Here is a 26,717-nt window from a genome sequence, read left to right on the forward strand (position 1 = left end):
ATACACAGGTTTTTGTTCACCCAGAGCCTACTAGCAATTTTTCATGGCAAATAATGTCATGGTCTCTTCAGTAATCATTCAAAAGCGCATCTCCAGCTGATTTGATTAGCTGCATGTGAATTACCTTGTGTAGATGAAAAGCTGCTGACTAAGTAATGCAATAGTAAGATACCTTTCCATGGCTATGTTTTCTCTGTCCTCATCTGGCAGCCTATCCAATTGTGTCGGAGCATTAACAGGAAGCATATCAGATGGGAATACATCAAACCTAGACAAAGAGAAATGATTGGCAAACATAAATGCTAAATGTGACCAATACATAATTTGTCCAATTAATTTCTAAAACAGTATTAGCTTTGTCCCAGAAGCAATACTGAATATTAATATCTCAGTTTGGTGCTACAATTCATTTCTACCTCTCTGACATGTGCTAGAAGATAAATATTTTCTAAACATTTAGTGAGAGGTTTAATTCAGTTAACTACACTCCATAAATTACACACCATTGATTACCAGCTCCCAATATTTATACCACAACTCACACTCATATAACCCTTCATGGAATATATCCATCACCTCTTAACAGAACCTCTTACCTGAAATTGTAAAGTCAGAGACTTGGGGGTAGATGACATATTGACGTATATAATTCCATATACAAGTGAATAATATTAATAATTAGAGAAAATGTTCGAGTGAGATGTTGTACTTGAGTCTGAAAGTGTTAATACTAAGGAATGCCCTTAGCACCATGATAAATTCATATAGATATTTGGGTGGAAAAGCTTAGGATCACAACTGAAAGAGACTTAACTGTGGGTCCTCTTCATAGTCTCTGCAGCAATGTCTATCATAAAAATGCAACTTGTAATGATTTGATAACGTAACTATATCTTGTTAACTAAAACAAACGCTTCTTGTTAGATTAACAAATGGTTTTCCTCTGCCATGCAATGCTAAACAAACCTTTTAGCTTGCTATACTTAAAGCGGAAGGTGGCAGCAAACTGCATCATGAGCAGCAGCTTATACAACCAACTGAGCTGGCGCATCCACACAACAAACGAATTGTTCTAACCTTGTCCAGCTCAGGTTAAGAGCTCAGTGCAGAATGGAGAGATGGATTTCTTGTTCAAATTATAATGTAGAATGTGTTAGAAATCTAAAATTATTTCTGAAAATACTAATAATGAGAGTCATGCTTATAAGTAATTTCCAGGTACGTCTGATTGTAACTTCTGAAAACCTCACTATATGGAGTTGATAAATGGCAGAAACAATATTATATTCATTGTTAGGACATTTGCAATTTTTAAAACTTCAATGCCAGACAAATTTAAGACAAAAGAAAGATAAGGAGCTTTAACTTGGGAATAGTACGCCTTTTCAAATGACTTCATGTTCCATGTACATAAATTCTTTATTATAAATCATTGACATGCATGGTCTAGAACAACGAGTGAACAATGAGTAAACACTGCTTCAAACCATCTGAAAGTAGAGTGCATCCTGGTATGTTTAATCTAAAATGACTAGTTTGCAAATAATTTCACTGCAATATATTGAGACAAACAAAAAACTAAAAGTAATGCAAAATAAATATTCCTGTATTTGTTTACAAAGCTGTTCAACACTGGATTGAACTCTCAATTTGAACATCATGGAGTTACGTTTTTTTTAAAAGATTTGAATTCCAAAGCAGGGCAACTTTAAGTAACATTTAATAAAATTGATATAAAACCTTGAACTCCGAAGGAAGGAACGTTTAGACATTTTATTATTTTTCATGTTTTACAATCCATTCTAAAGTACACCATTCTATATTACTTAAAGAGATATAAAGTGAATGCAGGTTTTAACTCCTTACTTGTATGGTAAAGATATTTTGCATTTGAATGTTGATATTGATAGAAAAAATAATCCATGTTTACGTAGTTACAGGTTGGATGCCCAAAATTTGGCATTCAAGTAACCAAGATTGAGCCAGATGTCTGAGTTTCCTGGAACTTGAACAATTAAGTCAGGGAGACTATACTTAGTAAACTTCAAGAAGTAAGAAAATGTTATGTATATAACAAAAGCAAGAACAATGCATGAGCCATGGGTGGTTAGAAGGATAAATCACAACAGCCATAATCTTACTGAGTGGCACAGTTCATATGAAGGGATGAGTAGCATACTCTTGTTCCTTGTTCACATGTTTGTAAGGTCTGAACTGTGTCAGGCAGTTTAGGACTGGCTGGGTTGGTTGGGGTCAGGATTGTTCATAGAATTCCTACAGTATGGAAACAGACCCTTTAGCCCAACAAGTCCACACTGGCTCTCCAAACAGTAACCCACCCAGACTCATTCCCCTACCTTATTACTCTACATTTACCCCTGACTGATGCACCTAACCTACACATCCCTGAATACCATGGACAATTTAGCATGAGCTGAAAATGTGTTGCTGGAAAAGTGCAGCAGGTCAGGCAGCATCCAAAGAGCAGGAGAATCGACGTTTCGGGCATGAGCCCTTCTTCAGGAATGAGGAAAGTGTGTCCAGCAGGTTAAGATAAAAGGTAGGGAGGAGGGACTTGGGGGAGGGGCGTTGAAAATGTGATAGGTGGAAGGAGGTCAAGGTGAGGGTGATAGGCCGGAGTGGGGGTGGGGGCGGAGAGGTCAGGAAGAAGATTGCAGGTTAGGAAGGCAGTGCTGAGTTCGAGGGATTTGACTGAGACAAGGTGGGGGGAGGGGAAATGAGGAAACTGGAGAAATCTGAGTTCATCCCTTGTGGTTGGAGGGTTCCGAGGCGGAAGATGAGGCGCTCTTCCTCCAACCGTTGTGTTGCTATGGTCTGGCGATGGAGGAGTCCAAGGACCTGCATGTCCTTGGTGGAGTGGGAGGGGGAGTTGAAGTGTTGAGCCACGGGGTGGTTGGGTTGGTTGGTCCGGGTGTCCCAGAGGTGTTCTCTGAAACGTTCCGCAAGTAGGCGGCCTGTCTCCCCAATATAGAGGAGGCCACATCGGGTGCAGCGGATGCAATAAGTGATGTGTATGGAGGTGCAGGTGAATTTGTGGCGGATATGGAAGGATCCCTTGGGGCCTTGGTGGGAAGTAAGGGGGGAGGTATGGGCGCAAGTTTTGCATTTCTTGCGGTTGCAGGGGAAGGTGCCGGGAGTGGAGGTTGGGTTGGTGGGGGGTGTGGTTCTCCAGTTTCCTCATTTCTCCTCCCCCCACCTTGTCTCAGTCAAATCCCTCGAACTCAGCACTGCCTTCCTAACCTGCAATCTTCTTCCTGACCTCTCCGCCCCCACCCCCACTCCGGCCTATCACCCTCACCTTGACCTTCTTCCATCTATCACATTTCCAACACCCCTCCCCCAAGTCCCTCCTCCCTACCTTTTATCTTAGTCTGCTGGACACACTTTCCTCATTCCTGAAGAAGGGCTCATGCCCGAAACATCGATTCTCCTGCTCCTTGGATGCTGCCTGACCTGCTGCACTTTTCCAGCAACACATTTTCAGCTCTGATCTCCAGCATTTGCAGACTTCACTTTCTCCTCGAACAATTTAGCATGGCCAATTCAACTAACCTGCACATCATTGGATTGTGGGAGGAAACCGGAGTACCCGGAGGAAACCCACTCAGTTCAGTGGATAATGTGCAAACTCCACACAGACACTTGCCCGAGGCTAGGCAACAGAGCTAACCACCAGGCCATTGTACCGGAGACTGGTTCAATGTGACATTTCAAAATGTCTGGTTTACATATGATTCCAGTTTTCGATGGTTAAATTTTGGACATCCAACTTGCATTGCAACTATAAGAATAAATCCCAGTATTATTTCAACAGTTGTACATTACAGTACAAATTTTTTGAGATGTTGAATGTTGAACTGACCTATAGTTCAGCTTTCCTGTGTTATGAGGTCAGAGACTGAGCCAGGCAAAATTTTGTAATGACTATCCTCTCTTTATGCTTTGTGGTTAGATTATTACTCATATAGAACTTGTCCATAAAAGTTGACATATAGCACAAAAGTTGACATATAGGGAGCATAAATCTTGCAAGTTCAGCAGTTAGGAATTAAATGGAAATTGGACTGACAGAAAAGAGTACTTGCGTTCATTTTTAGGAACATTGCTCCCCATGACAGGTAGCTGAATTAATGGTGTTGTATAAGTTGTACTAAAGTGTTGGAAGTTACTCTCCAGCAAGAGCATAGAACAGATAGAAGTGACCATTGCACAGTCCTTGTGAAGCAAAGTCCTATCTTCAGACAGAGGATACCCCTCTGTTGTTCAGCAGTACTATCACTGTGTAAAATGCCCAGATTTAGAGCAGAACTAGCAGTTTAAATTTGAGTATCACTGTGGACCATCATGAGCAGCAGAACAGTAATCAATCACAATCTGAGACCTCATCACACAACATATCAATCACCCTGACATGAGACTATGACTGGAGCATTGCCAGGCAAATCTAAAAATGAAGTTTTTGAGATATTTGTATCATCAATAGCCACAGGTATGATTCCAGAAGACAAGAGGTTGGCTAACGTGGTGCCACTACTTAAGAAAGGTGGTAAAGAAAAGCAAGGGAACCACAGACTGGTGAGCCTGCCATCAATGGTGAGCAAATTGTTGGAGGGAATCCTGAGGGACAGGATTTACGTGGATGTGGAAAAGTATGGACTGATTAGGGATAGTTAACATGGCTTTGTGTGTGGGAAATTGTGTTTCACAAACTTGATTGAGTTCTTTGAAGAAGTAACAAACAGGATTCATGACGGCAGTATGGTGGATGTGATCTATATGGATGTCAATAAGGCATTTGGCAAGGTTCCTCATGGTACACTGATTAGCAAGATTAGATCACATGAAATAGAGGGAGAACTAGCCATTTGGATACAGAACTGGTTCAAAGGTGCAAGACAGAGGGTGGTGGTGGAGGGTTGCTTTTCAGATTTGAGGCCTGTGACAAGGATCAATGCTGGGTCTACTACTTTTCATCATTTATATAAGTGAGTCTATAAGCTAGCTCGCTGAGTTTGAAGGTTTGTTTTCAAATGTTTCGTCACCTGAAAACAAACCTTCAAGCTCAGCAAACTAACTTACAGACTTGTCATCAACCTGAGCTACAAATCTTCTTAAAAATCGCTAAATTATATAAATGATTTGGATGTGAATATAGGAGGTATGGTTAGTAAGTTTGCAGATGACTCCAAAATTTGAGGTTTAGTGGACAGTGAAGAAAATTACCTCAGAGTACATCAGAATCATGATCACTTGGGCCAGTGGGCTGAGGAATGGCAGATGGAATTAATTTAGATAAATGTGAGGTGCTGCAATTTTGGAAAGGCACATCAGGGCAGAACTTATACACTGAACGGTAAGGTCCTGGGGAGTGTTGCTGAACAAAGAGACCTTGGAGTGCAGGTTCATAGTTCTTTGAAAGTGGAGTCGCAGGTAGATAGGATAGTGAAGAAGGCATTTAGTATGCTTTCCTTTATTGGTCAATGTATTGAGTATAAGAGTTAAGGAGGTCATGTTGCAGCTGTACGGGACATTGGTTAGGCCATTAATGGAATACTGCGTGCAATTCTGGTCTCCCTTCTATAGGAAGGGTGCTTGAAAGGGTTCAGAAAAAGATTTACAAGGATATAGAGTGTCAGAGGTTTTGAGCTATAGGGAGAGACTGAATAGACTGGGGCTGTTTTCCCTGGAGTCAGATACTGAGGAGCGACCTCATAGAGATATATAAAATCATGAGAGGTATGGATGGGCTAAATATCCAAGGTCTTTTCCCCGGTGGGGATATCCCAAACAAGAGGGCATAGATTTAAAGTGAGAGGAGAAAGATTTAAATGGGACCTAAGGGGCAATGTTTTCATGCAGATAGTGGTGCATGTATGAAAATGAGCTGTAAGAGGAAGTGCTGGAGGCTGGTACAAGTGCAACATTTAAAAGGCATCTGGATGTGTATCTGAATAAGAAGGGTAAACAGGGATATGGGCCAAGTGCTGGCAAATGGGACTAGATTAATTTAGGTTATCTTGTCGGCAAGGACAAGTTGGACCGAAAGGTCTGTTTTTGTGCTGTATATCTCCTGAGCTGAAGTGGTGTGGCCCAAGAAGAGAATTTCAAGACTTGGAATAGATGCAACTGAAGGCACTGGTAGAACAGTTATAATTTGAACTGCACAAAATGCCAGAGTTCAAAGACTGCACGTACCTCAGAGGCCTGTGGTCTAGAGAAGATTATACTGATAAGGAAGGGCAAAGCTCTGGAATTTGCAAAGCAAAGGTGAAATTTACAGTGGGATCCAATGTATAACAAAGAACATATGGGTCCTATTTGAATGGATTTAGCTATGAGTAATAGCACAGGAGAGCTGAGAATGATCTTCAATTTATGGAGAGTAGAATGTGGTGGCAAACTAAGCATTGGAATTGTGTACATATAACAAAGGCAAGCCTGAGTAGTTCAAGAGCAAATGAGCTGAAACAGGCAAAGTTTGGTAATATTACAGGGGTGGAAATAGGCAGTCGTAGTGATGGTACAAGTATGTTGAAGGGGTGCTTTTTCTGTAAGATACATGAAAGGTGTTAAAACCGTCACTTAACATCTCAATGAGGTTCAGTTTGAATTTTTCTCTACTTAACAACTGCATATCGGCATTTCGATGTATAACAAGTATTTAACGAGGAACGAAAACAGAAGTTGCTGGAAAAGCTCAGCAGATCTAGCAGCACCTGTGAAGAAAAATCAGTGTTCATGTTTCAGGTCCAGTGACCCTTCGTCAGATTAACTTTTCCAGCAACTTCTGTTTTTGTTCCTGATTTCGGCATCCGCAATTCTTTTGGGTTTTATTAAGTACTTAACAAGGATATTTTAAAACATAATAGTCATATAAAATTCAGCATGCTTGACAAGTATACATCCTTTTTGAAAACTGCTATTATATCTTTTTGCATCACTCATTCAAGTTATACATTCTAGCTGTCATCAACTCACTTCCTAAATATATTTCTTCTCACCTTCTTTTATCAATTTTCTTAAATTTATGCCCTTTAAATAGTTTCCTCCCATACCAATCCCATCCCCCCCCCCCTCGCTGATCCACTGCCAATAGAAATAGCTGGCTCTGAGGAAAATAATCTTGACTCCTCTAGCATTCTACATCACTGAATTCCTTCAGGACAGACTACTGCAACTGGGAAGTCAAAAGACTGCCATCTTGACTCTGGGCCCTAACTGCAGCACTCCTAGATATAGAATGCTGCAGCCATTGTAAATGGCACAAACTACAGTGTGGACTTCAAGATCCAGCGATACTCATAATCATCCAGTACAGGAAGTTCTGCAGTTCTGCTACCTGCAGTCACTGGGAAACCTGTTCACAGGAACGTTTGCAAATGAAATGGAGTATGGAAAGCGGGTAATAAGATCTGTTACAAGAATATTGTTCATTGGTTTTCTTCATTGTCAGATAGAAATGCAAGTAATTTGATTGACAAAGCTGTTCATTTATTCTGGATTTAATGTTGGTAAATTTGCCTGATAATGTTCACCTGAAACACATTAAAACAAATAGTAACTACAACCTTAATGTTGTTATATAAATGAGAAGTGTTATTGTTATGGGGAAGTGAGGGGGAAAATGCCATAGAACTGTACTGAAAGAAGGCAATTTGATTGTGCTATTAAGGACAGTAAGAAGAATTGTGGGACTTATACATATTGGAGGTGGAATGGCTGATCTCATTGAAGTGTTCCAGGTGAAATGGACTTTGAGGTCTGCTCTCCTCAGACATGTATGGTTGCTTGTTTTCTTCTTGCTCCTTTTTTTATTTGTTGCTGCCCAGGTGTTGGTAGGGGTTGGTCTCTCCTTATGCTGAAATAGTGAAACCTGCAGCAGTTTGGAATAAAACTATGTATCACCTCCAAGGGGTGCTGAAAATTTGCTCCAAAATATCTGTTCCTGTTGATCAATTTTCAGCTTTTCAAATACCACGAATGGCTATCCTTTGACTGTCTCCACTCTACTTTACCCATATAATGATTAAACTAATTGTAGTGGATTTCTTTTTTTCTGTTACGTGGTATGTGAATATTGTCACTTTCATGTGACATGGTGTTACCTCTTTGTAAAGCAAGACTTTGCATTTAATCGGTTAATTTTAGTTAAGGTGCCTTTGAGCCAATTAATTACTTTTGATGTAAATTCACTGTTTTTTAAGTGGCAGTCAACTTGTAAAATCCCACAAATGGAGTAATTATTAGACGGTGTAAAAACAGGAAATTGTGCTGGGATTGTCCAAAATTTGTTATTTTCATTTCAGATTTCCAGCATCTGTAGCAGTTTGCTTCTAATTGTCAGGTTTTGTTAGTTGTGGAAAGAAAGTTAAACAGAGAGACTGGTGTCATGAATCTTGTTTGCAATTTGAGCAGGAAAATTGTTTTGGCTTAAAAATTAAAATGTTTCTTTTTCTTTATAATCCATCTAGATATTTACATGACCAAAAGGGAATCTATTTAAAGCATACATTTATTTTGGTGTTGCTTCTTGTAAAATGCCAAAAAATGAATTAAAAATTTTGGCAGCTGTCTACCGACCTAAGGGTTTATAATACATACCATCGTGGCACCCATGTACTTGTTAGAAAGTCACTGTTGGATAATGACAAAAGTGCAGCAGAAGGAAACTTCTTCCAGGTCATTACACCTTTGATTATTTCCTGTTTGTTCAAGAGCATCACAGTTAATGGGTTTGGCGACAAATCTTCTATTATCATCATCCAGGCTAAATATTAATAATACAGTTTAATAGAAAAATTTACAATTCATCTGTGAAAATGTTTTCTTGCTAATTTTTATTTACATTAGTAATTCACTACCGATTATTCTAAAAATAGGCTCTATTGGTAGTTCAACGAATTTGTTCAGTGAGTAGGTGAGCCATACAAACAGCAATGAAATACTTTCAATTGTTGGTTCATGTTGAGTTAGCATGATAGTTGGCCTTGGTATCCTTAGATAGGAAAGGAAATTTGCCAAAGTTATCCCTAAATTCTGAATTGTCACATATGGAATTTAAACAAAGACATGATGCAAGCATTTAAAATGCTGCCTATGGTTTAACTGAACTGCTATTGTAGTTGTAAAACCTAATTTATAAACAATTACAACTTGACTGAAGGAAACTTTTACTCCAGCAAAAAGTATGAGCAAAGGAAATCAGTGAGGTAAAAAGTTTCATGTGATAAAAATTAAAAATGCAATCAGCTATACTTGACAATAAATAGTATAAAGTATATTTAGTCACTGCTTTTATTTGAAACACTTTTAAATAAAATGTGTCATGAAGTTCTCCATGCTTATTTCTTAATAGGCTCAATAAAATTATGAGATATATTAAGTGGATTTAGATAAGTAAGATTAACCAATTTACTGGGTATTGAGGGTTATAATTTTGCATCATTGGCTTTCAATATTTAATGGGAAACAACTCAATAGTGTTGGCTATCTATTTATCGTGGACAATGTCATCAGAGACTTATAGTTACATATTTTAGGCCTAAATACAACATACTCCCTTGCTTTCAGTTCAATTGAACAGAATCAAGACCACTATATTATTATTGTTATGAAATTGAATGTGAAGAAAGGGTGAATGCTGTTTTGCACTGAGAGCTTGCAAACATCCGTCATATGCCTAACTAGCAGTCTCAGAGTGTACTGGAAAAATGGAAATATGTAAATTTGGCTGTGAAATAGATACCTGAGTTGGTTGCTATTTTGACAACAATTCAAATTTGACCAATCAGTTTAAACTTCACCCCAAGAAACTAAAACCCAATTGAGTTTGAATTTATTGTTTTGCCAACATCGAACCAATGAGATGATCCAATGTTTGGGGTATACAAAAGGCAGGTAGTTTGAAAGTCAGACAGAGTCTAGACTCCCTACAGTGTGGAAACAGGCCCTTCAGCCCAACACATCCACACCAACCCTCCAAACATAACCCACCCAGACCAATTTTCCTCTAACTAATGCATCTAACCCAATGGGCAATTTAGCATGACCAATTCACCTGACCTGCACATCTTTGGACTGTGGGAGGAAACCCACACAGACACAAGGAGAATATGCAAACTCCACACAGACAGTCGCCTGAGGCTGGAATTGAACATAAGTCCCTGATGCTGTGAGGTAACAGTGCTAACCATTGAGCCACCATGCCATCCCATTTTTTTAAAGAAGAAAAAATGAGGTATCACTGCCATTGAGAGAGTAACTGCCATTTGAAACACTCTTATCAAAGGTAACTTTCATACGAAACACTTTTGCAGTAAAAAAAGATGACCCAGGGAGATCCTCAGCCGAAAGAAGAAGATACCGGAGATGACAGCTATATGGTTTTGAAATTAAGTTGATATAATTTTAATAATTGTTTTATTGGAACAGTATATTGTTATAGAGTTGGAGGCAGGAAACAAGCAGATAAGAGAAAGGGGGGCTTAGAGTTGTGAATAGTTGTTGTTTAATGTTCACTTTACAGAGTTAAAGAATAAATTGGTATTATTTTCTTTAGGTAGTAGAATTTGGGAATTCTCTGTCTCTCATACTTTAATAGACTATGAGGTGAGGTGCACTACTCTGGGTCTTTGGTTTAATTAACAGAAGGGTTTAGTGCTATGTCATAACATTATTTACCATTACTTACCTTGGAAGATGCAGTGGTATGGTGCTTATATGATGAGATTAATAATTAAGAGCCTAAACTAATGATCTTGAGATATGTGTTCAAATCTCAGCATGTCAACTTGGGAAGTTAAATTTAGTTAATAAAATACATTTGGGATCAAAGATTTATTGTCATAATGGTGAGCATAAAACTACTAGGTTATCATAATGACCATAGAATATAGATGCAAATTAGACGATTTGGCCTATCAAGTCTTCTCTGCCATTTGATCATGATTGCATCTCAGGATATTAAAGAAAGTAGCTACACTGATACTGGATGCACTGGTAGTAATTTTCTAGAATCATTTAGATTGTGGAATTATTCCAGATAATTGGAAAACTGCCAATTTGACATTCTTCCTCAAATATGGAAGGAGACAAAAGACAGGTAACTATAGGCCAGTACCTCAATATATGTTATTGGGAAAGTGTCATAAAGGTCCATTATAAAGCATGTAATAGCAGAGCATTTAGAAATAAATGATGTAATCAAACAGTATCAGCATGGCTCCATGAAGTGAAAATCATCCTTGACAAATTTGTTAGAAATCTTTGAGGAGGCAACAGGCAGAATAGATAAAGGGGAAGCAATAGATGCAAAACATTTGGATTTCCAAAAATTGTTCAATAAGGTACCACGCATTAGGCATAAGAATAGAGCCCATAGTGTTGGGGTAGTATACTAACATGAATAGAGAATTGGCTAACTAATGAAAGACAGAAAGTTAGAATAAGGTAGATATTTTCAAGATGGCAACCTGTAATTAGTAGATTGCAACAGATATTAGTACGGTGAGGGGGGTTGCGGGAGAGACAATTGTTCATTATAAACATGAATGACTTGGAAAATGGAAGCAAACACACTCTAACCAAGTTGGCAGATTACATAAAAAAGGGTGGAAATGTATATGGTGAGGTTAACCCAAAGGTATATAAACAGGTTCAGACAGTATGGTAGGGAGGCAAAAACTTGGAAGATGGGATATAACATGGAAAAATGTGAGGTGAACATATAATTTAAATGGAGAAAGACTGCAGAAAGCTGCAACATAGAGGGATTTGGGTCCTCTTGCATAAAGTTAGCATGTAATTTTAGCAGTTAAATGGGAAGGCAAATGCACTGTTAGCCTTTATTTCAAAGGAAATGGACTATAAAAATAGGGAAGTCTTGCTGAAAATATACAATGTATTAGTCAAACCATACTTGGAATACAGTGATCAGTTTTGGTTTCTTTATCTAGGGGAAGATATACTGACATTGAGGTCAATCAAAAGAAGTTTTACAAGGTTGATCATGGGAAGGAAGGAGTCATGATAAAAGAATAAGTAGATTGGACCTGTACTTAATGGAGGTTAGAAGAATAAAAAGTGACATTATTGAAACATAAGAATCTTTGGGACTTGACACGATAGATGCAGAGAGGTCATTTCCCCATTTGAGACAGTCTCAGACCAGAGGCATATTCACAGGATAAAGGGCTGCCTATTTAAGACAGATGGGGAGGATTTTTTACTCTCACACGGTGGAGAATCTGTGAAAATCTTCACACTGAGGACTGTAGAGGTAAGGTTGTTACGTCTATTCAAGGTTGACATTTTCAAATTTCTATGGGCAAGGGAATCAAGGATTATGGGGAAAAACAGGAAAGTGGAGTTGAAGATTGAAGTTGAAGAAGGGGTAAGCCATTCTGGACTGAGATGAGGAAGAATTTGTGAATCTGTGGAATTTTCTCCAATAGAAAGCTGTTCGAGCCAGTTTGTTAGAACTGGACATGGCCCTTGCAGCTAAAGGGATCAAGGGCTATGGAGAGAAGCAGGATTTGGATTTTAAATTGCATGATCATATTGGATGGTGGTGCAGGCTCGAAGGGCCAAATGGCATATTTCTGCGCCTATTGTCTTAATTTCTATTGTCAAATCGGCCATGATCTTATTGTATAGTGGAGCAGACTTGACAATTCAAATGACTTACTTCTGCTCCTATGTATTATGGTTCTAAGAAGGGAAACACTCCATGAGACTCTCTGAAATTGACACACAGCTGATTTTTGTTGAAATCAAACTTTTCCACAAAACTCATGCAAAATAAAAGTGGTGAGGTTGCTTGATATTCTTTCTTTCCCCTTAGGCCAACTGAACAGAATGTTCAGCACAGGTAATAAAATATTAGAGTAGAAGTGGGCGGCACGGTGGCACAGTGGGCGGCACGGTGGCACAGTGGTTAGCACTGCTGCCTCACAGCGCCAGAGACCCAGGTTCAATTCCCGCCTCAGGCGACTGACTGTGTGGAGTTTGCACGTTCTCCCCGTGTCTGCGTGGGTTTCCTCCGGGTGCTCCGGTTTCCTCCTACAGTCCAAAAGATGTGCAGGGTCAGGTGAATTGGCCATGCTAAATTGCCCGTAGTGTTAGGTAAGGGGTAAATGTAGGGGTATGGGTGGGTTGCGCTTTGGCGGGGCGGTGTGGACTTGTTGGGCTGAAGGGCCTGTTTCCATACTGTAAGTAATCTAATCTAATCTAATCTAATCTAAGTTCATTTAAATTTGATAAATGTATGAAAAATAAATCACCACAAGTCCTTACATCACGATCAAGAAATTTCTTCTGTGTGCTGGAAACATTTGTTCCGTTTTTGTTGGTTATTTGGTACCTTGGTAGAGGACAAAGGTGATACTCCATGTCTGTTTCAGCAAACGAGAAAGGCCTTTTATTTGCACAAAGATCAGGAGCAGCATTCTAGCAAAAGAAAGAAGTAAAGGTTTGAACATTGCTAAGTGAAATATAGACTCAATTTTCTTTATGTTTCTTCACACATGTATTTTAGATATCTTCATATATTCTTTTTGCTATCATTGTCTATACTTGTGCTGGCTGCAGTTAATCATCTGAAGTTTCATGGGTTTTTTTCCTGATTACTTCAATGTTTCAATTATGACAGACAACCAACCCAATGCTACAAAAAAAATGCTCTCCTTCTGCACTTCAGTTGCTAGGGTTCTCCAACCACATTATAGCAATCAAAATGTTAGTTGTACATTGTAATTTATCATCATAAGGTGTACCAGCAAACTGCAGATTTCACTGTCACCAGTATTGTCTGGTTTCCCTCAAGTGTCCCACTTACAGCCTGCATTTTCCTGATTACTGATTATTCTCTGTCTTATGTCCTGTAATGGATCATGGTATTTATGTGTCAGTTGTACCTCTATTTCACCCAATCCGAGCTCTCATCCTACTAATAGCCATGGAACAATTATCATAACAAAAATATATCTAAATGACTGACATAGGTAACAGCTACATGAACATTGAATATGCAATTTCTTGAAGAAGAATTAAAGGGTAGAAAATTCAACTTATGGGAATGATCCCATCAGAACTTGTCTTGTAAGCGGGGAATGGAAATTGAGCTGTCATGTTCTTGACAGGTCTCAGCACCAAATATGCAGGAAACCTGAGAAATTTCAGGCTATCCTAGATTGAAATGAAAAATCACAGCCTGTATTATATTCAACGTTTGTTTCTTGTGGTGATGGAAGCAAACAGGATGTCCTGCAGCACTGAAGTAGCTATAAACCACCGTAGAAAGAGAAGGAATTTCAAGAAGGACATGCCTTCTTTACACCTCTTATAAAGATTTAGAAAATAAATGGTCACAGCTGCGGAAGTACCTAACATATTGTTTGCCTCCTGAATTGCTTGCTGCAACTACATGCTAGTTCCCAGTGACCAACAAACAGGGATGCCTATGTCCCAATGGACATCAACGCTTTCCAATCTTTCACAATTGAAGAAAGACTCTGCAACTCTGTTCTTCCCACCAAATGGATAACCTCACACTCTTCCAGAATAAAATCCATGTCCTTGCTACTCAAACAATTCTCAAAGAGCTTGAAGGGGTAGCTGCAGAAAGGGATGCTTCTCTGTCTGTGGAGCCTAGAGTCAGAGAACACAATCTTAGAAATATTTGCAAACCATCTAGGACTGAGTGGAGGAGAAATTCCTTCATTCAAAGGAACATGAATCTTTGGAATTTACCACCCCAGAGGTCTGTTGAAGCTCAGTCAATAAATCAGTCAAGACAGAGATTGCTCGACTTCTAGTTGCTAGTGATATCAAGGCATGGGGGAAGATGCTTTCAGGTAGAAGATCAAACACAATTTTGAGTGGCAAAGTAGTCCAATGGATACTGGTGGGGGCAATGGTTCATCAGCGGACTGTAGAAGGAGCAAAGTTTGGAGCACTATAAATTACTTAACTGCATAGCTGGAGGGAAAGAAGAGTAAAATGTCAATAGTGACCACCAATTTTGTTAGTTACTGAAACAAACAGACATTTCTGTTATGATAAACATGACTCCAGGATGGCATGTTGCATCCCTGGTACCAGGGTTCAACGTGTCATGGAACTGCTGCATAATACTATTTTGGGGGAAGGTAAAGAGTCAGAGATCATGGTCCACATTATCACCACCAAAATATGTCAAAAGATGATAAGATCCAGAAAACAGCATTTAAGAAGCTAGGTAAGGCATTGAAAAGAACATTTAAGGTTTTGATCTCAGGATTTCACCCATTACTAAATGCTACTAAGCATAAAAACAGGAACATAGAAGTAGGGGTATTCCAACATGAATCATGACGTCTAGCTTTTTACCCTTTTTCAAAAGAATGTTCCGCAGCTCCTCTGTGACATTCTTGATCTTGACCATGTTGCCAGCCAAATGAGTCCTAAATGGCATCAAGTTCCTGAGTATTGTAGAAGCTGCATCCATTCAGGTTACTGGAGGAAATTCCATCATAATCCTGACGTGCAAAGATTTCGGCAAACTGGGAGGTGTACCATTAATCACAGCCATCCTGTTTTCCTAGTATCTATTGAATTAGCGCAATGATGTGCCTGGTCAATGGTAACTCTTAAGACATTGTTGGTACATGACTTGGCAATGGTAATATTGTTGAATATCAAGGGAAAATGGGTAGATTTTCTCTTAATGGAAAAAGGGTGGCACAGTGGACAGTGGTTAGCACTGCTACCACACAGTGTCAGGGACCCGGTTATGATTCCAGTCTTGGATGGCTGTCTGTGTGGAATTTGCACATTCTCCCCGTGTCTGTATAGGTTTCCTCCTGGTGGTCTGGTTTCCTCCCACAATCCAAAGATGTGCAGGTTAGATGATTTGGCCTTGCTAAATTACCCAGTGTTCAGGGATGTGTAGGTTAGGTGTATTAGTCAGGGGTAAATGTAGAGTAATTAGTTAGGGGAATGGGTCTGGATGGGTTACTCTTTAAAAGGTCATTGTGGACTTCTTGGGTCAAAGGGCCTGTTACTACACTGTAAGGGAGTCTATGAAGAACAGATTGATACTTGCAAGATGAAACATTATTTACCGCTTATCCCTTCCCCACCAAGTGTAAATATTATATGTTTTTCTGTGTGCAGGATTCACTATCTAAATGATTGATTGCAAATGGAATTGATGGGTGTATGGGCCCAACATATTCCCTTTAGGGTATGTCTTTAGAGAACCGGGGATGTCTAGGAAAATATATATGAAGGAAAAGAGAGTATTTTAAAATGTACCAAGACTGATCTAAATTGAACCCCGTATTCCAAAACTAGCCTAACCAATGTCTTATAAAGCTGCAACATGACATCCCAATTCCTATATGACATCCAACATGACATCCCAATCAATTTGACACAATGACAATGCATGAATGGACATTGCACATCAATCGTCAGACAGGAATGTTCCCTCCCAGTCAGGAAATGCTTCAGCTGTCAAGGACATTCAGCCTCCAATATTTGGGTAAGTATCCTTCAAGGTGGCTTTCTAGATTCACAACAACATAGGAGTGTTGAGCAAAAACTGTAGCCAATTTCCGTACCCATGAAGATGGCCTCAACCATGAAATTGGGTTAATGTCATGCTACATGTAACCCCTTCATACTGTTCTGTATTTGTAAAATCTTCCTTACTGGAAGATTTTAACTTTGGTTAACTTTGGTTAGACCCTCGGCATATGACTCTTATACCTATCATGTTATTCCAGCCATTTGGTATGTTTCCAGGACCATCATATTTTTAATTTTTTATAGTTATCTCGCTGCCGCAATTAATCTGATTATAGATCATCCCTTCATTTGCTATTCAGCTGTTGACACTTTACTTACACCGTTTGACACTTTTGATCACCTGCAGAGAGTTATTATTCAGCCTGTCAATTCTCCAGTCACACTATTTGTACAATATTTTGATCTCTCTGCTTTCAATTCTGTGCCTTTGTGCTTCTCTTCACTTTCCCTGATGAAGGAGTAGCGCTCCGAAAGCTTGTGATTTCAAATAAACCAATTGAACTATAACATGGTGTTGTAAGACTACTAACTCGTCAGAGGTTTTAGTATCTGATGCCTCAGGAAATGTCAGGCTCCTAATAACTGAAGAAGCTATGGGTGCATCAGTTGTTAGGAAAGTTACTCGTTGCTTTTTGATCTTGCCCCAATGTCATTGCCCAGAAAAAATAATGCATTCTTTTCAATGAGTCTAATCTTCAACGGCTGGATCAAATGATCCAAAATAACAACATGATGTCAAAAATGCTTGCCCTAACTCAAAGACAACTGAGCGCATTTCTTCACAAGCCTACTTTTTTTCTTGTTGCCACCGAATAACTCTGCAGAGGCCAATATATCATCACCAAGCCACTCTTTATTCACTGGTCCAGCTTCCTCAGGGCCAACTCTCAGAATGAATAGAACCTCTAATACTCCTGATTATATTTGTCAGCCAGGGCTCTTTGATTGGACCTGGTTAACAGCCCCAATCATGGAACTCATATTCTATGAGATCTCCCGGTTGATCTCATTACAATCACTATAGACTATATTTTTTTCATTAGCTTAAGTTTTACATTGACAGCAAGTTTTCAAATTATATTTTCACTTTTCCTATTGATGTGCAGTTCAAACTCTTTCTCATAAATTGAAACTTTAGATTCTTTTAAGAGTTTGCATATATTTATTGCAGAGCATGATAAAAATATGAAATAGCTTTGTGACGAGATAAAAATGTTATTTTTGCATTCATACTTACAAACACGTGTAATGGATGATAGTCAGGTTGTTTGATTAATCCTTGAGGGGGTTTTAAGAATAAGATAGAAGTTTTTGTTGTGATGTGTTTCACTTTGCTTTCAACATGATGATGTTTCTCATATAGCTCATCCATAGATGCTTCAGTTCCAGTGTCTGTTTTCTTGGTTGGTAGTATTAAGTACAATTCATCCTGTATAATGAACATTAAGAAAAATAACATTTCAAAAATTATGTTGGTAAATGTCACACAAGTAGGACATGTGATATAACTACATGAATGTCAGCACTCATCATTACTACTGGCTAAATTGACAGCATTTTCTGATGTCCGTACATGTGCACTTGAGCTTGGAAATTCTGAAGGTGCTGTCAGAGGTACTCTGCCCCTCCACAAGATGAACTGTTGTCATCTTTGTAGATGGAATCATCATAATAATCACCAATTTATTGTGAACATGAACTAATTAAGCACTTCATAATGATGAATAAGTAAAGTTTCAATCAGCCAGGAAAAGCTTAGTTTCCAATGAACTGAGTTTTCAATGAAAATTAAGATCAATAGCTTCAAAATGACACTTAAGAAGATGAATACTAAAGAGGGACATGATCCTTCGATTGAACAAGTCTTAATGCAAAATGAGATTGAACAAATTCACAGTATTATTAGTGCTTTTGTAATAACTCAGGATTTCCAACTGAAGAAGAACATCATTTTTGAATACCAAAGAAGAGCCACTACCTGTGCCATAAATAGCCCCACTCCAGGACAGAGACATCTGCTTTTTTCCTATAAGCAGAAGTGTTAGCACACACAATTGAATTTTTTTTTATCCCATCACAAATCACAGATGACATTATTTTCCCTTCTAATTTACAAGCAAAACCTGTTGCAGGCAATGCAAGCCTCAAAGATGAATGAGTGGTAAGGAGAATGTGAAGAGGCTAAATCAAAGTGAAGTCAGAAGGGCACTTGGAACCATTTTTTTAAAACATATATCCAGATGTATTATTGTCCACTAGTGAACCTTTTTTTCCCATCACCAACTCACCATGACGTTTTTTTGTTTTTAACTACTAACCATCAGTAACTCATCAGTGTAGCCAATTAGATATTTACATGAAAAGCCTGTTACAATGTAATGCAAACTATCAAAAGTGAGGGGTAGGAAGGGGCAAATGGAGTTGGAAAAGCAAATAAAGCACTGTACCCCTAAGGTGCCCACCTCTCTCTCAAGGCATTGATAGCATAGATGGACACCATGTGATCCTTCTCCAAGGTTCAAAGCATGAATGTAACTGCAGACGACAGAAGATATAGAGTTACAGAGTCATGGAAATGTATAGGATGGAAACAAACCTTCCAGTCCAACTTGTCCATGTCAACCAGATATCCTAAATTAATCTAGTCTCATTCACCAGCATTTGGCCCATATCCTTCTAAACCCTTCCTATTCATATACCTCCAACACTTCCTCTGACAGTTCATTCCAAACACACACCTCCCTCTGCGTGAAAAAGTTACCCTCGAGGTCCTTTTTAAATTTTTCCTCTCTCACCTCAAAGCTAAGCCGTCTAGTTTTGGACTCTGTACCCAAGGGAAAAGAACCTTGATTATTCACCCTATCCATGCCCTTCATGATTTTATAAACTTCTTTAAGGTCACCCCTCAGCCTCTAATACTCCAGGGAAATAGCCCCAACCTATTCAACCTCTCATTTTAGCTCAAACTCTCCAACCCTGGCAACATCCTTAAATCTTTTTGCTGCCTGGACAAAATGGCCAGGCCCAGGAGCAGACCCACAAAGAGGTCCTCTGATTTTCCCACACCCGCCTGGACCAGATTTATAAAGATCAGGAATATAAGGCTTAAGCACCACTAAAAGCACAACAAAAGAATTTTCAAATACCTAAACAGGGTTGTGTTCACTCACAACCAATGTAAACATGGTCCACTGACTCCACAGTGCTGCAAAATAAACAGATGGGCTGGTAATCCGAGAACCTGGGCCTCCTGGCTCCGAGGTGAGACATTACTCCTGCACCACAAAAGACCTTGGTCATCTGCATTTCTAAAATATATCCAGATGTAATATCACACACAACCAAATGGCTTTCCCATCACCAAATAACAGTGACCTTTTTTGTTTTTTTGTTTTCAATCTCCACCAGTAAAACACCCAGGCAGCCAACTTTATATTTACATGCAAAGTTGAAAGTGTGGTGCTGGAAAAACACAGCAGGTCAGGCAGCATCTGAGGAGCAAGAGCATTGACATTTTGGGCAAAAGCCCTTCAAAAGGAACTAAAGGGCTTTTACCTAAAACATAGATTCTCCTGCTCCTCTGATGCTGCCTGACCTGCTGTGCTTTTCCAGCACCACACTCTCGACTCTAATCTCCAGCATCTGCAGTCCTCACTTTCTCCTATTTATATACAAAGCCTGTTATGGGCAATGCCAATCAACGGAAGTGAGGGAAGGGTAGAAAGGGATTATGTATTTTCTAATCAATCTGTCCAGAGATGTTATTGCACATCTCTTGAGCAGGTAAGACTTGAACCTGGGTCTCCTGGTCAGAGAGAAAGTGACTATAGATGCTAGAGATCAGAGTTGAAAAGTGTGTTGCTGGAAATGCTCAGCAAGTCAGGCTGCATCCGAGTAGCAAAAGATTTGATGTTTTGCGCAAAAGCCCTTTGTCAGGAACGTTAGGGGCGGAGGTGGAGGGGCCTGAGAGATAAATATGGGGGGGCGGGCATGGGTGGGGCTGGGGGGAGGTAGTTGGGAAGGTGATAGGTAGATGCACGTGGAGCATGATGGTGATAGTCAGAGGGAGGATGAAGCGGATAGGTGAGAAGGAAGATGAATATGTAGGACAGTTCAAGAAGGTGATGCTGAGTTGGAAGGTTGGATCTGGGATAAAGTGGGGTGGGAGATAAGGAAACTGGTGGTTGACATTGATGCCATGTGGTTATAGGGTCCCAAGGCAGAAACTGACGCGTTTTTCCTCCAGTTGTTGGTTGGCTAGGATTTGGTAGTGGAGGGGGCCCAGAGCTTTCATGTCCGTGGCATAGTGGGAGGGGGAATTAAAGTGGTTGGCCATAAGGCAGTGGGGTTGTTTGGTGTGTGTGTCCCAGAGATTTCCCTGAAATGTTCCATGAGTTGGCATCCTGTCTCCCCAATGAAGAGGAGAAATCGAGAGGAATGGAGAACAATTACACTGGCACTATCCCTCACCTTTTCCTCTGCTACATTGATGACTGTATTGGGGCCAGCTCATGCTCCCACGAGAAGGTTGAACAGTTCATTACCTCCCACCCTGACCTTAACTTCACCTGGACCATCTCGGACACCTCTCTCCCCTTCCTGGACCTCACCATCTCCAGGAGAAAGTGAGGACTGCAGATGCTGGAGTCCTGAAGAAGGGCTCTTGCCCGAAACGTTGATTCTCCTGCTCCTTGGATGCTGCCTGACCTGCTGTGCTTTTCCAGCAACACATTTTCACCTCTCCATCTCCATCTCCATCTCCAGTGACCGACTCAATACGGACATCTACTTCAAACCCACTAACTCCCACCTGCACTACACCTCCTCTCACACCCCCTCCTGTAAAAACACTATCCCTTACTCCCAATTCCTCTGCCTCCACTGTTTCTGCTCTCAGGAGGAGCAATTCTACTCCAGAACATCCCAGATTACCTCCTATTTCAAGGAGCACCATTTTTCCTCCCACGTGGTCAACAACACCTGCAGCATGCCTCTTCCACTTCCTGCACCTCTCCAATTGTAACAAGGATAGAATACCCCTAGTCCTCACCTCCCACCCCACTAATCTCCGGATACAGCACATTATCCTCCACCATTTCCAACACCTACAATCAGACTGCACCACCAGAGATATATTTCCCTCCTCACCCCATCTGAATTCCACAGAGACCATTTCCCCCGTCATTCTCTCATTAGGTCCATGCCCCCCCAATAACCTATCCTCTACTCCCAGCACCTTCCCTTGCCGTCGCAAGAAGTGTAAAACCTGTGCCCAGACCTGCCCCCCCTCACCTCCATCCAAGGCCCCAAAGGATCCTTCCACATCCAGAAGAGACTTTCCTGCACATGCAAACACCAAATATGCAATTGGCTGATTGGGTGTTGACCTCACCAATACAGCCACTGCCGATGCTGCCAGGTCTCATACTGGGCCCAAAACTGCCTCTGCCTCTGCCTCCATGAATCTGCACGATGGAGTTTAGAACAATGAGGGGAGATCTGATTGATGTTTACAGAATACTGAGAGGCCTGAACATGTTTCCACTAGTAGGAGAGACCAGGACTTGAGAGCAGAGACTCAGAGTCAGGGGATGACCTTTAGAACTAGGGCAAGGAGGAATTTCTTAAGCCAAAGGGTAGTTAATCTACGTATCCCATTACTATAGAGGGCTGTGGAGGCCAAGTCACTGAATATATTTAAGACAGAGATAGATAGGTTCTTGACTGCTAAGAGGATCAAGGGTTATAGGAAGAAAGCAGGAGAATGGGGTTGAGAAATGTATCAGCCATGATCGAATGGTGGAGCTGACTTGGTGGGCCGAATAGCCAAATTCTGCTCCTATGTCTTATGGTCTTATGGATCTAATTAATTATCAAATAAATGGTCTTATCGTGGGTCCAGTAGGCACAGCTCTCATGAACATCAAAGTTGGATACCATGAAACACATGTCTTTGATGGAATGACATCTAACCTTCCACTAGTTGCATAGTTCTGCTATGTTGGTAATGTGTTTGCCATATTTAAACCCGAGTTGCATATAAGAATTTTTTTGCATTTCTTAATGGGCTCCATTCTGCATTCAGATTCACCTTTGAAATAGAGCAATCAAATGAGCACAATTCAACACACCATAGGAATGACTTCTTGGCAACCTCATATACAGGCGGAAGGTTGACACTGTAATATGGTGCATCAAAGCCATCCTGCAGAATAATGGCTACATTGTTCAGAGAATTTCTCACAATATATAATGCAAACTCATGATCAGGCTGAAGGTCTGAACGTTTGGTTTTGGAAAGTGCCCAGTTTATCTCATATTATGCGAGAAGAATGAGATGTCTCAAAAATTTGAGTAACAAGTGCAGCTCACTGCTTCATATTGCTATAATAGCAGTGGCAATAAGAATGCAGGTTACAACTAACAGGATGCTGCGATCAAATCAAAAAGACATTCTGCCTATCAGACAAATGAGTAATGAGGTATATGAATTTCAGTGGCAGTATGATGCTAGGTATATTGTTCCTTAAAAGAACTGGATTGTATCAAACAATATCTACTTTAGCTGTTCACAACAAGCAATACACTGACTATCCAACCAGCTTGCTATTTTAAAATTCAAACATTGCGTCCAATACTAAATATGATTTCACAATTGGACATCTGCTAACCAATCATAAAGTCTGCAAAGAATTATGCTGCCAACCAATTTCGGGCTTGCAGCGAGGCACACTTGCATGTACTAGAAGCTACATATACAAATACACAGCCTCTGTTTCAATGCAGATGGAAAGAACATGTAAGCATATTGTGCCTGTTACAATTCAACAAAATAGGTGACAGTCATTTTGTGGTTCATTTCTCAGGTCAAAGCTTTGACAAATCTGAGCCAACCTGCATGTTTAAAATATAAACAAAGCTTGGCACTTAATGATTAGCCATAATTAACTGTTAATTCTCCATGGCAATGCCTCTATCAATCAGAGTTGAAGAGTGCATTACTAGAAAAGCACAGCCAGTCAGGCAGCATCCAAGGAACAGGAGAATCAACGTTTTGGGCACAGACCCTTCATCAGGAATTGACTCTGATCTCCAGCATCTGCAGTCCTCACTTTCTCTATCAATCATAGTCCATTTGACAAGCGATGAGCACTTGCCTCCCATACAATAGACCAGTTGTTTTCCCGTTGGTTTTATATTTCCTCACAATCTTCCTCATGAGTACAAGGCAAAAAGCTTCAACAAAATGTGTTTTTTGTTCAGTAATACTCCAGGATACAAGGAATAAACTGGATGGAGAAAAACACTAATTAAGAAGTATTGAATAAAGTCAAAAGAACAACAGAATGTAAGATCAACAATTCCAATTTAGCATAAGATATTCTGTGGCTAGTTTTGTCTTCTAAATGTAGCCATGCTGTGGAGATGCTGGCGTTGGGATGGGTGGACGAAGTCAGAAGTCAGACAACACCAGGTGATAGTCCAATCCTTTACCTAACAAAGGTACAGTGCTCCGAAAGCTTGTGATTTTAAATAAACCTGTTGGACTTTATCCTGGTGCCACATGACTTCTGACTTTGTCCTAAATGTAGATCCTAAATCCTTTTTCTGAAAATCAAACTAAACAAAAGTAACCAAAGAACTTTCCAAAGAAGGGTTGCTGGACCTGAAATGTTAACTCTGCTTTCTCTCCACAGAGCTGTTACAACTGCTGAATTCGTCCAGCAATTTCAGTTTTTGTTTCTGAAAAATAAATGATAATGTTTATATTTATATTTGAAGATTGTATACTTATTTGGATAAGGCTAATTACCTCTGCTCCCGATCTCAGGGGTCTCGACAATGTTAATGGAAGATAACTGGATGAAACATATTGTGTAGAGTATGGTTCATATTCCATTTGTTTATAACGTTGATATACCTAAAGTTTATACAAATTACATAACACAAAATAACACATTAAGAACGGCTTAAAATAATTAAAGATCATTTTAACAGAAGAAAACAAAAAGACAAAATGGATAGTTTCAAGTATTTTTGTTTTACATATTGTCTTTTACAGTAATATTACTTTGGATAATTTTTAAACTTAAATTCAGATATTACCGGTTGAATCTTAAGTTTTTTTGACTTAGTGTGAGGAATTTGGAGGGATTCTCATTATGAGGCCGAGTTAGATTTCTTGCCATATCTTACCAAATGCACCTCATTAAGTACCTAACCAGTCCTTATGCCATCCCTCATGTCCAATTCTATTCCCATTTTACCACTTGTCATTCCCAGAACAAATCGCTACTCGTTGGATATCCATTTGAAAGACCTGTACCATTTCTATCTATGCCATCTTTAAAAGGCTGCAATGCATCTGGAGGAAAACTGGCCATCTGGAACTGCATGTTTCTTTATTTGTCCCACACATGGCAGATTGGGGAAATGGGCACCCAAATTTGTGACCAGGAACCTAGAAGTCCTGCTGGGTGGGATGGTGCAGACACAGGGCATTCTCTTCTCCAACAACTAGCAGTCAAGATCATTGCACAACACCATGACATTCTGATCTGAGATTGCCTCCCAGGTCAACGCAGTCTCAGCCAAAGACCAGCCATGTAGGAAGAATGTCAATGACTTCTGTACTTTGCCAGTGTTAATGCCACCATCTTGTCTTGAATACCTCACAAACTCTATCTCTGATATTGTGCCACACAAGGCATATGGCCTACCACTCTCATTATTACCTGCAACTAGTGCCCTCACTTGTTGTCACCCATCAAATCCCCAATACTACTGAACCTGCATGCCCCCTGTGATGCTTGGGGCTTCTCCACACCTGAAACAAAACTAACACTCCTTTTCATTTCCCTTAAGGAAAAAACAGATCACAATTGGACAAAAGAGTCAAGGGGGCTTCTGACATTTGGCTCGACACCCCTTAAGTTGAGAGGATCCTGACACTGACCATCCCAAGGGGTTGAACTCCTGTGTCCAAGCTCCTGGACTGATATCAAAGCCTGCTTTGACTTACTGAACTAGGAAGCCCTGACCAAAGGCTATCACCCTTGATTTGACTAAGGACTGCAGATGAATGCACCAAGTTTCTTGGCTTGGTGTCATGCTGAATGGCAAAGCAACATAGCTGTACTATGAGCCTGGTTGGGAGGCAAAGTGAGTCATTACAAGGGAGGGTGTGGTGATCATCCACATAGGCTCAGAGCAAGTGAACACTATGACAGCAAGTGAACAGCCCAGAGATGCAGCCTGGTCCAATCCAAGAGTTGGTTTTGTTTCCCTGAGCACACAGTGTCCTTGTAGCAATGCTACAATAATATTTATCAGTGCATGCCAAGGTGCAGCATTAACGTGCAGAGGCATACTGTAAGAAATGCAGTTGGCTCGTGGTTAGCACTGTTGCCTCACAGAACCATGGATGTGGGTTTGATTCCACCCTCAGACGACTGTCTGTGTGGAGTTTGCACATTCTCCCTGACTACATGGGTTTCCTTTGGGTGCTCTGGTTTCCTTCCACAGACCAAAGATGTGCATATTAAGTGGATTGGCCATGGCAAATTGCTCATAGTACCAGGGATTTGTGGGCTAGGTTGGAAATGCAGAAGTATAGGTTAGAGGGTTGGGACTGGGTGGGATGCTCTTTGGAGGGTTACTGTGGACTCAATGGGCCAAATCTCCTGCTTCCACATTGTGGGATTTTATGATTCTATGATTCTAAGATTAGCAATGTGCAATGAGGTTCTTAGAGGCTGGCACATATTGGTTGTGGTGTGTAGCTGCTGTACCTGGATCATGTCCTAAGGTATTAATGCTCAGCATACAACATGGAGACTCTTTTCAGCAGTTGCTAGGTACCTGCTCTGACTTCCCATATTAAGAATTCTCAATGTCTAGCTCTTTTGGCATCTTTGGTAAGATAGGAAGCTGAATATTAATGAGGTAAGTTGTGGCATTAATAAGACATTGGAAAAGCTATAATTCTTCTTATGGCAACTCTTCACTACCCAGCAGAAACTCACCTACCACTTGGCAAATGCACAAAAGATGCAGCAAGATACTGACATCAAGACAGATCTCACTGGACTTCTTGTCTGATTCTGCCTTATCACTCAGACTCTGCT

At 40.1% G+C, this 26,717-nt stretch overlaps 1 protein-coding gene across 3 annotated transcripts in view; it reads right to left on the bottom strand.

The window, feature by feature from the left end:
- cfap221 (cilia and flagella associated protein 221) overlaps window positions 1-26,717 on the bottom strand; it is a 263,805-nt gene that overhangs the window by 25,250 nt on the left and 211,838 nt on the right. For 2 of the 3 annotated variants that reach the window (XM_043693986.2, XM_043693987.2), the window contains 5 exons: window positions 24,404-24,511; window positions 17,828-18,019; window positions 13,315-13,467; window positions 8,623-8,723; window positions 173-268 (listed from right to left, as the gene is read on the bottom strand). In XM_043693986.2, coding sequence (XP_043549921.1) covers window positions 173-268; window positions 8,623-8,723; window positions 13,315-13,467; window positions 17,828-18,019; window positions 24,404-24,511 — 650 coding nt within the window. The remainder of the gene's footprint in view (window positions 1-172; window positions 269-8,622; window positions 8,724-13,314; window positions 13,468-17,827; window positions 18,020-24,403; window positions 24,512-26,717) is intronic. The other variant, XR_015757537.1, reaches the window with a different exon arrangement.

The sequence above is a fragment of the Chiloscyllium plagiosum genome, unplaced genomic scaffold (assembly GCF_037043375.1).
Source record: "Chiloscyllium plagiosum isolate Xiang-an unplaced genomic scaffold, Cpla_swu_hap1 HiC_scaffold_7, whole genome shotgun sequence".
Classification (NCBI taxonomy): Eukaryota; Metazoa; Chordata; class Chondrichthyes; order Orectolobiformes; family Hemiscylliidae; genus Chiloscyllium; species Chiloscyllium plagiosum.